Source organism: Pristiophorus japonicus, chromosome 15, assembly GCF_044704955.1.
Source record: "Pristiophorus japonicus isolate sPriJap1 chromosome 15, sPriJap1.hap1, whole genome shotgun sequence".
Taxonomy (NCBI): Eukaryota; Metazoa; Chordata; class Chondrichthyes; family Pristiophoridae; genus Pristiophorus; species Pristiophorus japonicus.
In genome coordinates this window covers 174,309,159-174,321,474 of record NC_091991.1, presented here as the reverse complement: position 1 = coordinate 174,321,474, position 12,316 = coordinate 174,309,159, and the positions used below count along the sequence as shown (strand labels likewise).

Sequence of the window (12,316 nt, the reverse complement as noted above, 5' to 3'; positions counted from 1 at the left end):
TCCTCCATACATGGAATTGTGTCCCACACCCTGCAGCATAACGTGTTACTAAACCAGTGGTTCTCACGCACTTTTGGTTGCTGGATCCCTTTTCAAATGGATTAGTAATCACTGACCTCCCATCCAAATTCTAATACTCCTAATATGAAAGTGCTGCATGGAAAGAATGTTCTAAATGCTTTTTAAGAAAAAGCAGATATCAGTGTGGCACATCCGTCACACTATCATCGATCAATTTTTTTTGGTGGCCACCACCAGCTTTGGTAGCAACAGAGCTGGTCTCCAGTCGTCTTGGTTAACCCTTGCCACTGGACCAAGACCTAGCTCTGTCAAGCCCGTGTGGTGGCTGGTATGCAACAGCCACCACATGTTTTAAAAAAAAAAAAAAATCCACGCACAGGCATCTTCCACCCTTCAAGCTATAGTTCAGGATCGGGAATATTGGGTCCTTCATTGAAACACCTGTGAACTCATCCCTTTTCGGTGTGGAAGCAAGTCATCCTTGTTTCGAGGAACCGCCTATGATGATGGTAACAGTGGGTCTACCTGCATCCTCGTGCCGTTCTCAGCGTTCCTCCATGCACGCACCCCTCCGAGGTGAGACAGCTGTCTCCTGGCCTGCACCAAGCCCGCCTCTGGATGTCATTCATTCGCTTAGTCTTGACCACAGTGCCCCTGCCCCCCCACGGGCCATAAAGCCGGCCCTGCTCAGTACTCGCATTATTTTGCAGACCCTCTGGAAAGTCTCTACGGACACCAGTTTGAGAACCACTGTACTGAACCGCCAGGAAACACTCTTGCAGATGAATTCTGGTTGTTATCTTTGATGCTTACAATTTTATTCTTTGGCTCGAAGATCCAGAAGGCGTGTGACAATGTTGCTATGAGCACAAAGCAGCAGCGTACAAAGCACAGCATCTGAACAATACATGGATCAGAGTGAGAGTAAGTTCGGCACCCTGTGATCAGAATTTTTATGCTGTGGTTCTGCTGGACTTTCTTTATATATATCTCTCGTTTAACCAGCTGCATGCAGCTTTCCCGTCTCTTTTGAATCTGGAATTAATGGCTGAAAATGCTGGCATACCGGCTGTGCCTCATTAACTGGCAAATCTCCAAAGTGATTTGAAGACTGCTTTCTTTACTCTGCGTATCTTGTTGATGGGGTCAGAGCCGCCCAAGTACTACAGCCACCACAGAGGGCAGGAGGGGTAGTAAATTTACCTCTTTGACCAAGCATTGCCCTGTCCCTATTGTGGCTCGGTAGCAGATTTTGTCTGATGATCATTCCTGTGACGTGCTTTTTAAAGTTTCACTACGTTAAAGGCGCTATATAAATGCAAATTGATGTCTGATTTTCTTTACCCCAGCACAGGCACGACCGGTCGAATGGCCTCATGCTGTGTGTTAAGGTTCAATGATTCTTTATACTGTGGCAAAGAGGGTGTCAGTTGGATGTTATCGCCTTCCTTTCAAAGGTTGGTGAGATGCCAGAATCACTCTTTATTGTCTCAGCATTTATACTGTGGTGCCAAGTTCAGTTAAACAGAGTGCGAAAATCATGTTTCAACTTTGTCAGCTGGGCAATCGCAGCTGGGGCAAATCATTTTTCAAAAGGGGCGAAAGGATTTCACTCGGCAGTAGTTGCAAACAGTGAAGGCTGCAGTTGCATTTTTATTGCTGTATAACAACAGCTCCACTGTCTTGCTGTTGTTTGTGGATGACGGCCTATATTATTGGTATATCTCTATCTCTACTGCTGGTCCTTCAAAACGCTCCTTAAAATCTACCTCTTTGACCAAACTTTTGATCACCTGCCCTAATTTCTCCTTGTGTGGCTTGGTGTCAAATTTTTTGTCTCATCATATCCCTGTGAAGCGCCTTGGAACGTTTTGCTATGTTAAAGGTGCTATATAAATAAAAGTTGTTGTTGTTGCTGGTGGATAATGAAAGGCTAGAGTAAGCCGGCGACATAAGTATTAGAGGCATCACAAAATCTTAGAAGGTACAGTCGTCAAGTCTCTACTTTCTAGAACTCATTCCCAAAAGTGCTCTGCCTCCTTAAAACCTGCCCTTTCAACCATGTCGTCCGCCATCTCTCCCAACATTAGGCCCACATCCCTATCAGCCACTTGTGAGTAAAGCTGTGTGATCAGTAGTTTTTATATAATAATCCTTGCTTGGAATGAAAATAGAAAGTGCTGGAAATACACAGCAGATCTAAGCGCATCTGCAATTTTCTTTGAACAGTCCTGACCTTGATGGAGGAAAGAAAAATAGCTTCCGATTCTCTCTGATCGCTGTGATTCATTATAGCCACAAACTCTGATCCCTAGTCACTGACTCCATCTCTCTCTCTCTGGAAATTGTCTAAGGCTGAACCAGGCTGTTTGCAATCTTGGTGTCGTATTTGACCCCGCGATGATCTTCCGCGCCATCACTAAAATCGCCTATTTCCACGTCAGTAACATCGCCCGACTCTCACTGCCTCAGCTCATCTGATGATAAACCTCATCCATGCTTTGTTACCTCGAGACTTGACTACTCCAAAGCACTCCTTGCCAGACTCGCATGTTCTACATTCCCTAAACTTGTGGTCATCCAAAACTTTGCTGCCTGTGTCCTACCTCGCACCGCATCCCGTTCACCCATCTCCCCTGTGCTCGCTGACCCATATCGGCTCCTGGTTAGGCAACGCTTAGATTAAAAAAAAAAATGACCATCCTTGTTTTCAAATCCCTCCATGGCCTCGCCTCTCACTATCTCTTTAACCTCCTCCAGCCTTACAACCAACATTCCCACTAAGCTGTGCGGCCAAGCTGCAGTCTGGAGGTCCCAGACAGATCACTCACCAGCTTTACAATGGAAATAACCGTGTGTGCACGAAAAATTGAATGGGCCACGCAGGCAATTAAAGGACCCGCGCACCAAAAACACACTGCAGAGAACATTGCCTACAACCCCCCCTGAGATTTCTGCTCTCCTCCTCCAATTCTGGCCTCTTGAACATCTCCGATTTTAATCGCTCCACTATTGGCGGCTGTGCCTTCAGCTGCTAAGGCCCTAAACTCTGCAATTTCCTATCTTAACCGCTCCACTTCTCTGCCTCTCTGTCCCTCTTTCATCCTTCAAGATGCTGATTAAAACCTACCTCTTTTGGTCATCTGCCCTTATGTGGCTCGGTGTCAAATTTTGTTACTGCTCCTGGGATGTTTTACTACGTTAAAGGCGCGATATACATACAAGTTGTTGTTTATACTGTGCTTTTTTAGTATGGACTCTGGGAGGCCCAGTGTCCATGTGCTAACTTCCAGCGTTCACACATCTGAATCCAGCGCTCCTACACTGTCCACCCAGTTTTTTTTGTTAATGTGCCACCAGGATAAGGGAGCCTGACTTAGTCATGTAAATACTAAGAGCTGGCTCCGGAATGCCAGTCTCCCCAAACCGTACCAATATTAAAAACGGCTTGGTTTGGTGTATTACCGTTTTGTTGTGGTCTTTAAGCCATCTGGGAGTGACCAAGACTTGGGTGGAGTGATTGTTGAGATTTGAATCCCCACTTTTGTAACTCTAAGGTATTGGTTGTTTTAAGACTGCTGTCCTTGGTGCCACTGGGTTGATAACATGGCATCAGGCATTCTTTGCTGTAATGTGTACAGTGTCTGGACATGCCCGCCAAAGTCTCAACATGGACAGTTGGGAATGCCAATCCTCATGTTTTCAAGAGCTGAACTCTGATCACAACCTGCTACGGAACTGGAGCCTTCAGTCCTAGTCGCACCCTCATAGTTAACAGATGCTTCTCTAAATGTAAACACACTCAAACCATGTATTACTATAACTCCATAATTAAACTAAATTGTAGGTTGATATTTTAGAAAATTTGTTTTCAAGTCAGATTATCTTGGGCAGTGCTTTATAATTAAATGGAGAACATTGTGGCGTCATGCAGTTTTCCATGTGTGCGTCGGTATCTATATCTTTACCCCCATCCCCAATAATATATGCACAAATATTAGTCCGGTAAGGGTAGCAGACAGTGCTGCTTCTGTTGGTGGTGGATGACTGCCTATATTATTGGTACATCGCTACTGCTAGTGGATAATGAAAGGCTAGACTAAGCTGGTGCCATAAGTATTAGACTTTTTATAAAATATTAGAATGTACAGCTGTCTTGGCCCTACTCTCTGGAACTTCCTCTCTAAACCCCTTGCTAGTGCTCTTCCTGCCTTTAAAAGCCTTCTCAAAGTCTACCCTTTCCACAGCTTTGTCGTGTCTGCCTTGGCTCGGTAGGTACCTCTCTCGCCTCTGAGTCAGATGGTTGTGGGTTGAAGTCCCATTCCAGAGACTTGAGCACATAATCAAGGCTGACACTCCTGTGCAGCAACAACAACTTGCATTTATATAGCTCCTTTTAACATAATAAAACATCCTAAGATAATTCACAGGAGCATTAACAAACAAAATTTGACACCTGGTCACATTAGGGTAGATGAAAGAGGTAGACTTTAAGGGGGCGTCTTAAAGGAGGAAAGAGCGGGAGGTTTATGGAGGGAATCTAGAGCTTGGGGCCTTGGCAGATGAAGGCACAGCCGCCTATGGTGGAGCAATTAAAATCAGGGATGCGCAAGAGGCAGATATCTTGGAGGGTTGTGGGGCTGGAGGAGGTTCGAGATGGGGAGGGGTGAGACCATGGAGGGATTTGAAAACGAGGATGAGAATTTAAAAATTGAGGCATAGCTTAACCGGGAGCCAGTGTAGGTCAGTGAGCATATGGGGTGATGGATGAACGGGACTTGGTTCAAGGTAGGACGCGGACGGCTGAGTTTTGAATGACGCAGGTTTACGTGGGCTAGAACGAGGGAGGCCGGCCAGGAGTGCATTGGAATAGTCAAGTCTAGTGATAACCAAGGCATGGATTAGATTTTCAGCAGCAGATGAGCTGAGACAAGGGTGGAGTCGGGCGATGTTGGAGGTGGAAATAGGCGGTCTCAGTGCTGGCACGGATATGTGGCCGGAAGCTCAACTCTGGGTCAAATACGACACCAAAGTTGCGAACAGTGTGGTTCAGCCTCTTACAGTTGCCAGTGAGGGATGGAGTCGGTGGCTAGGGAACGGAGTTTGTGGTGGGGACCGAAGACGACAATGGCTTCGGTCGTTCTAATATTTAGTTGGATGAAATTTCTACTCCTGCAGGACTCAGAATCAGTACTGCATGAGGGAGTGCTGCTCTGTCTTGGGATGAGTCGTTAAACCCCATCTGCCACCTCAGGTGGACATAAAAGATCCTGTGAAACTATTCAAGCAAGAGAGTTCTCCCTGGTGTCCTAGCCACTATCTCTCTCTCTACCAACACCATTAAAACAGATTATCAGGTCTTCATCTGTTTGTGGGACCTTGCTGGGCACAAACTGTAATAGGACTGATTTATATAAGGAAAATCTTGTGACTTAGTGTGATGAGAACGTGGCAGGAATGTTCTCTTGCGGTATCTGGCATTTGTGTGTGGAATGGACTGTGCTCCTATATAGTTAGGCACAGTTCTGCTATTGAGCAATGCTGTGATTACTGATGCAGCTTGATTTTCTTCATCAAATCTGGTCTTAGTGCGACGGGAAGTATGAGATTAAAATGTCTCTCTGCAGTTGTATACAGCATTATGTTTTAGAGCTTTATAGCCAGCATTGAGTGATGCTGCTGCTTTGAAGTTGAACACAATTTTGATCAAAATAGAAATGAAACCTATTGAACATCCCTTTCCTATATCTTGGACAATTCAGCAACTGATCTGTTTAGCAAAGGTTTTTGTTGTTGAATGAATTCTGAAAATGACCGAAATTCTAATCAGGGCTGCAGTATTTTCCCATCGCTTCTGATTGCAGTTCTGAGCGTGTTCTTGGGTAGTGATGTAGATATAGCCATGTGACTCTGAATCACCATGCCAACGGCTTTGTTCACTGAGCAGTGTTAGCACTGGGATGCTGGAAATGCTCAGCGGGTCAGGCAGCATCGATGAAGAGAGAAGCCAGGTCGATGACCTTGCATCAGAACTGGAAAACATTGGAGATGGAACAGGTTTTAAGCGGGTGCAGAGGCAGGGAAAGAGGGGAGGAAAGGACGAAAGGGCAGTTCTGTGATCGGGTAGAAGGCAGGAGAGATTAAATGACAAAAAGGATGATGGTGCAAAGCGAAAGGAGATGGTAGTGGGACAAATAAAGGAATACATTTGGATTGTGTCAAGCTGGATTACGCTAGTGAGAAGTACTGGTGGTAACCACAATGGTGGAAGCAATTTGAGGCAGTGCATTAAGACTATCTTATAAGCAGCATATTACCATAAAACTAAATGTATGGGCTGACATACAATTTTTGGCACAGTATATTGGAATAAGATGTTATTCACTGTCAGGAGTGAAGTTACAGTGGAGTTACAATAATTTATAACGGATCAATAAAAAAAGTGGCTGAGAAGGAAAAGCAGCCTTTGTTTTTTTTTAGATTTGATCGTTATCCTAAATTTAAATCTATTCAATGATTTCTACTTTGTTGATCGGGAGCCCAATTTTGTTTTTAAATTAGCTTATCAAAGCAAATGCCCTTCAAAAGGCAAATCCAACTTGAAGAGTTTGCTTAACCTTGAAAGAGCCAAATGGTTAGTGGTAATCCTACATTATTATAGGATTTGTTTTTATATTTTATAAACAGAATTGTTCTTGGCAAAAATGAAATGGCAGTATCTCTGGTTACAGAGTATGCTGAAAATACATTGCTGTTGACTGCTATGGTATGGCCCAATCTAAAAATACTTCGGCATATACATGGTTTAATGTCCGTTAATATCATGGAACTTGCTTCACTCTTGATCAGATGATGAGAGGGCTGAGGGAAGTTCAACATTTAGAAAAATGTGTGTTTATCTTTGGGGTGTGGTAAAATGGTAAGCTGGATGGCTGTATTTCTTTTTATTTTAGTATATGAGGGGCTTGACTATTCCAACGCACGCCTAGCCGGCATTCCACATTCTACCCTCTCTAATCTTGAGGTCATCGAAAACTCCTGCTGCCTGTGTCCTAACTCGCACCGAGTCCAGTACACCCATCACCCCTGTGCTCAGTGACCTAGATTGGCTCCCACTTAAGCAACATCTCAATTTATTTAAAAAAATTATTTTCAAATCCCTCCATGACCTCGCCCCTTCCTCTCTCTGCAATTTGCTCCAGCCCCACAAGCACCCGATATATATCCACCATTGGTGACTGTGCCTTCAGCTGCCGAGGCCCTAAGCTCTGGAATTCCCTCCCGAAACCTCTCCACCTCTCTCCTCCTTCAAGACGCTCCTTGAAACCTACTTCTTTTATCTGTCCTAATATCTCCTTATGTGGCTCAGTGTCATATATTTTGTTTTATAATGCTCCTGTGTTAAATATTGTTTGATTACGCTCCTGTGAAGCGGCGTGGGACATTTTACTACGTTGAAAGGCGCTGTATAAATACAAGTTGTTGTTGTGCAGGGGAGAGAATCGGCCACACTGTTTTGAGGATATCCTCCCCATAACCCATTCTATGGAATAATGAATAACTAGTGGGTGACGTGGTGATGGACATAAATCAATTGCCTATAAAAATGCGAATGGTATTTGTACTGAATGACATTTGCTGCTTTTTACTATGGTCGCTATTTAAAAAAAATAATAATGGGGTCAAGTTTTGGCCGCCCGCTGGAATGGCGCACATCAGAGAGGCCCGCCTAATTTATAGAACAAAAATTGCGCCGAATACTTACCTTGCGATTCTCAGATAGCTGTAGGCCCATTTCCACCTCGGCGCTGCACAGCAGCCCTGCACCGAAAACAGTGCCGGCAGCTGTGCGCGTGCGCAGTAGCTGCCGGCGTCCTGTCTCCGGGGCGACGACCGTATCCCAGGCCGAAGGGACGTTGCCCCTATCCCCGGCTGAGTGACCTGCGCATCTTACCTCGGCGGCGGCGCCTGCCCGCCTGGCCTCTCGCTGGGGGCGGGCCCTGCCCGAGGAGGTGGCAGCAGCCCGGCATCGGCTGCGTGCGGGCCCCGCCCAAAGTCCTCAGTGGGGCCCCGCATGCTGCTTCTTTGTCGTCCCTTCCCCCCCCCCCTCCCCCAACCATCTTCCTCTTCTCCTCCACCCCCCCCCACCCCACCCCCCCCATCTTCCTCTCTTCTTCCCCCGCCCCCCCCCCCATCTTCCTCTCTTCTCCTTCCCCTGCCCCCCCATCTTCCTCTCTTCTCTTTCTCCCCCCCCCCCCCCCCAAACACCCCCATCTTCCTCTCTTTCCCCCCCCCCCTTCTCCCTGGTGCTGCAGAAGGTGAGTAGAAATAATGTTTTATTTATTGAGATTTTTAATTTTAATTTTTTTTAAATTTATTTGGATTGGTTTATTTATTGATTTATTTATCATTTATTATTGATGGCTCTTTATTTGTAAAAGTGAAGTGTTTCATGTTTGTAAACCCCCCCCCCCCCCCCGCCCCCCCGGCCATCTTTCATTCATGTTAAAAAAGCAAGCCTGAAGGCTTTGTGTCTTAATGCAAGGAGTATCCGCAATAAGGTGGATTAATTAAGTGTGCAAATAGATGTTAACAAATATGATGTGATTGGGATTACGGAGACGTGGCTCCAGGATGATCAGGGCTGGGAACTCAACATCCAGGGGTATTCAATATTCAGGAAGGATAGAATAAAAGGAAAAGGAGGTGGGGTAGCATTGCTGGTTAAAGAGGAGATTAATGCAATAGTTAGGAAAGACATTAGCTTGGATGATGTGGAATCTATATGGGTAGAGCTGCAGAACACTAAAGGGCAATAAACGTTAGTGGGAGTTGTGTACAGACCTCCAAACAGTAGTAGTGATGTTGGGGAGGGCATCAAACAGGAAATTAGGAGTGCATGCAATAAAGGTGCAGCAGTTATAATGGGTGACTTTAATATGCACATAGATTGGGCTAGCCAACTGGAAGCAATACGGTGGAGGAGGATTTCCTGGAGTGCATAAGGGATGGTTTTCTAGACCAATATGTTGAGGAACCAACTAGGGGGGAGGCCATCTTAGACTGGGTGTTGTGTAATGAGAGAGGATTAATTAACAATCTCATTGGTGCGAGGCCCCTTGGGGAAGAGTGACCATAATATGGTGGAATTCTGCATTAGGATGGAGAATGAAACAGTTAATTCAGAGACCATGGTCCAGAACTTAAAGAAGGGTAACTTTGAAGGTATGAGGCGTGAATTGGCTAAGATAGATTGGCGAATGATACTTAAGGGGTTGACTGTGGATGGGCAATGGCAGACATTTAGAGACCGCATGGATGAATTACAACAATTGTACATTCCTGTCTGGCGTAAAAATAAAAAAGGGAAGGTGGCTCAACCGTGGCTATCTAGGGAAATCAGGGATAGTATTAAAGCCAAGGAAGTGGCATACAAATTGGCCAGAAATAGCAGCGAACCTGGGGACTGGGAGAAATTTAGAACTCAGCAGAGGAGGACAAAGGGTTTGATTAGGGCAGGGAAAATGGAGTACGAGAAGAAGCTTGCAGGGAACATTAAGACGGATTGCAAAAGTTTCTATAGGTATGTAAAGAGAAAAAGGTTAGTAAAGACAAATGTAGGTCCCCTGCAGTCAGAATCAGGGGAAGTCATAACGGGGAACAAAGAAATGGCAGACCAATTGAACAAGTACTTTGGTTCAGTATTCACTGAGGAGGACACAAACAACCTTCCGGATATAAAAGGGGTCAGAGGGTCTAGTAAGGAGGAGGAACTGAGGGAAATCTTTATTAGTCGGGAAATTGTGTTGGGGCAATTGATGGGATTGAAGGCCGATAAATCCCCAGGGCCTGATGGACTGCATCCCAGAGTACTTAAGGAGGTGGCCTTGGAAATAGCGGATGCATTGACAGTCATTTTCCAACATTCCATTGACTCTGGATCAGTTCCTATCGAGTGGAGGGTAGCCAATGTAATCCCACTTTTTAAAAAAGGAGGGAGAGAGAAAGCAGGGAATTATAGACCGGTCAGCCTGACCTCAGTAGTGGGTAAAATGATGGAATCAATTATTAAGGATGTCATAGCAGCGCATTTGGAAAATGGTGACATGATAGGTCCAAGTCAGCATGGATTTGTGAAAGGGAGATCATGCTTGACAAATCTTCTGGAATTTTTTGAGGATGTTTCCAGTAAAGTGGACAAGGGAGAACCAGTTGATGTGGTTTATTTGGACTTTCAGAAGATTTTCGACAAGGTCCCGCACAGGAGATTAATGTGCAAAGTTAAAGCACATGGGATTAGGGGTAGTGTGCTGACGTGGATTGAGAACTGGTTGTCAGACAGGAAGCAAAGAGTAGGAGTAAATGGGTACTTTTCAGAATGGCAGGCAGTGACTAGTGGGGTACCGCAAGGTTCTGTGCTGGGGCCCCAGCTGTTTACATTGTACATTAATGATTTAGACGAGGGGATTAAATGTAGTATCTCCAAATTTGCGGATGACACTAAGTTGGGTAGCAATGTGAGCTGCGAGGAGGATGCTATGAGGCTGCAGAGTGACTTGGATAGGTTAGGTGAGTGGGCAAATGCGTGGCAGATGAAGTATAATGTGGATAAATGTGATCCACTTTGGTGGTACAAACAGAGAGACAGACTATTATCTGAATGGTGACAGATTAGGAAGGGGGAAGGTGCAGCGAGACTTGGGTGTCATGGTACATCAGTCATTGAAGGTTGGCATGCAGGTGCAGCAGGCGGTTAAGAAAGCAAATGGCATGTTGGCCTTCATAGCGAGGGGATTTGAGTACAGGGGCAGGGAGGTGTTGCTACAGTTGTATAGGGCCTTGGTGAGGCCACACCTGGAGTATTGCATACAGTTTTGGTCTCCTAACTTGAAGGACGTTCTTGCTATTGAGGGAGTGCAGCGAAGATTCACCAGACTGATTCCCGGGATGGTGGGACTGACCTATCAAGAAAGACTGGATCAACTGGGCTTGTATTCACTGGAGTTCAGAAGAGTGAGAGGGGACCTCATAGAAACGTTTAAAATTCTGACGGGTTTGGACAGGTTGGATGCAGGAAGAATGTTCCCAACGTTGGGGAAGTCCAGAACCAGGGGTCACAGTCTAAGGATAAGGGGTAAGCCATTTAGGACCGAGATGAGGAGAAACTTCTTCACCCAGAGAGTGGTGAACCTGTGGAATTCTCTACCACAGAAAGTAGTTGAGGCCAATTCACTAAATATATTCAAAAGGGAGTTCGATGAAGTCCTTACTACTCGGGGGATCAAGGGGTATGGCGAGAAAGCAGGAAGGGGGTACTGAAGTTTCATGTTCAGCCATGAACTCATTGAATGGCGGTGCAGGCTAGAAGGGCTGAATGGCCTGCTCCTGCACCTATTTTCTATGTTTCTATGTTTCTATTCCCTAAATCTGATTTCCAAGTGTAGGCAAGGTTTTTCTGAGCGTACAAAAATCTACACTTACTCCATTCTAAGTTAGTTTGGAGTAAGTTTTTGCTGCCTAAACTTGCAAAACAGGCGGAAGTGGCCGGACATGCCCCCTTTTTGAAAAAGAAACTCTGCTCTAAAATGAAACTGTTCCAACTGACTAGAATTGGAGCAAACTAAAGGTTGAGAATTGCAATTTCTAAGATACTCCATTCTAAACTAGTTGCTCCAAAAAAATAGGAGCAACTCGGGCCGAAACTTGACCCCAATGAAGGGTACTGCACACGTAAGAGTTGCAGAAGGTTAGTGTAGTATACTCCATTGGGCGGAGAAAAAATCCCAGCGGACTAGCAGATATCAGTTTTGCAGTGGCAACGATGCTCCAAACGGCAGAGTGCATGCTTGTCTGCAGCAAGCCATCCTGTCCTGAGGCCATCAGTTCTCAGCCAATCATCTGCCTCGTACTCTCGGAGCGAAAAATGTAGCCACTAGTGGAGTGAACTGTGGAAGGAAAAGGACACCCGACTTCTGACAAGTCTGCAAGACTCAAGGTGTGATACCGTGTGTAAGGGAAGGCAGGACGGGAGACCAACTAAGAAAGGTCAGGTGAATAATTTTAAATCTGAACTGCTATACCGGGGCTCTTGTACAGCTGTTCAGAGTAGTGAGTGTAGCGTTTACATCTAATTGGACCTCCGAGCTCGATGTTTGGAAAGCATGACTAGTTAGAAGCACCTGTGGGAGTGAGCTACAGGATTTCCAAAAGAGTTTCAAGTCAAGCAGATCAGATGATGTCTTCAACCACAAGGGCCAAACTTGAATCACCCATAAATGTCTACTGATAGAGACTG

The 12,316-nt window shown here is 45.4% G+C and overlaps 1 protein-coding gene across 4 annotated transcripts in view; it reads left to right on the top strand.

Moving 5' to 3' along the window:
* LOC139281255 (dual specificity mitogen-activated protein kinase kinase 6-like) overlaps positions 1-12,316 on the top strand; it is a 125,930-nt gene that overhangs the window by 26,167 nt on the left and 87,447 nt on the right. The window contains exon 1 of one of the 4 annotated variants that reach the window (XM_070901329.1): positions 915-945. The exons of the other annotated variants lie outside the window; for them this stretch is intronic. Within the exon in view, the coding sequence (XP_070757430.1) occupies positions 930-945 (16 nt within the window). The 5' untranslated portion in view covers positions 915-929. Of the gene's footprint in view, positions 1-914; positions 946-12,316 lie in introns of those variants that run through there. 4 annotated transcript variants of the gene reach the window in all.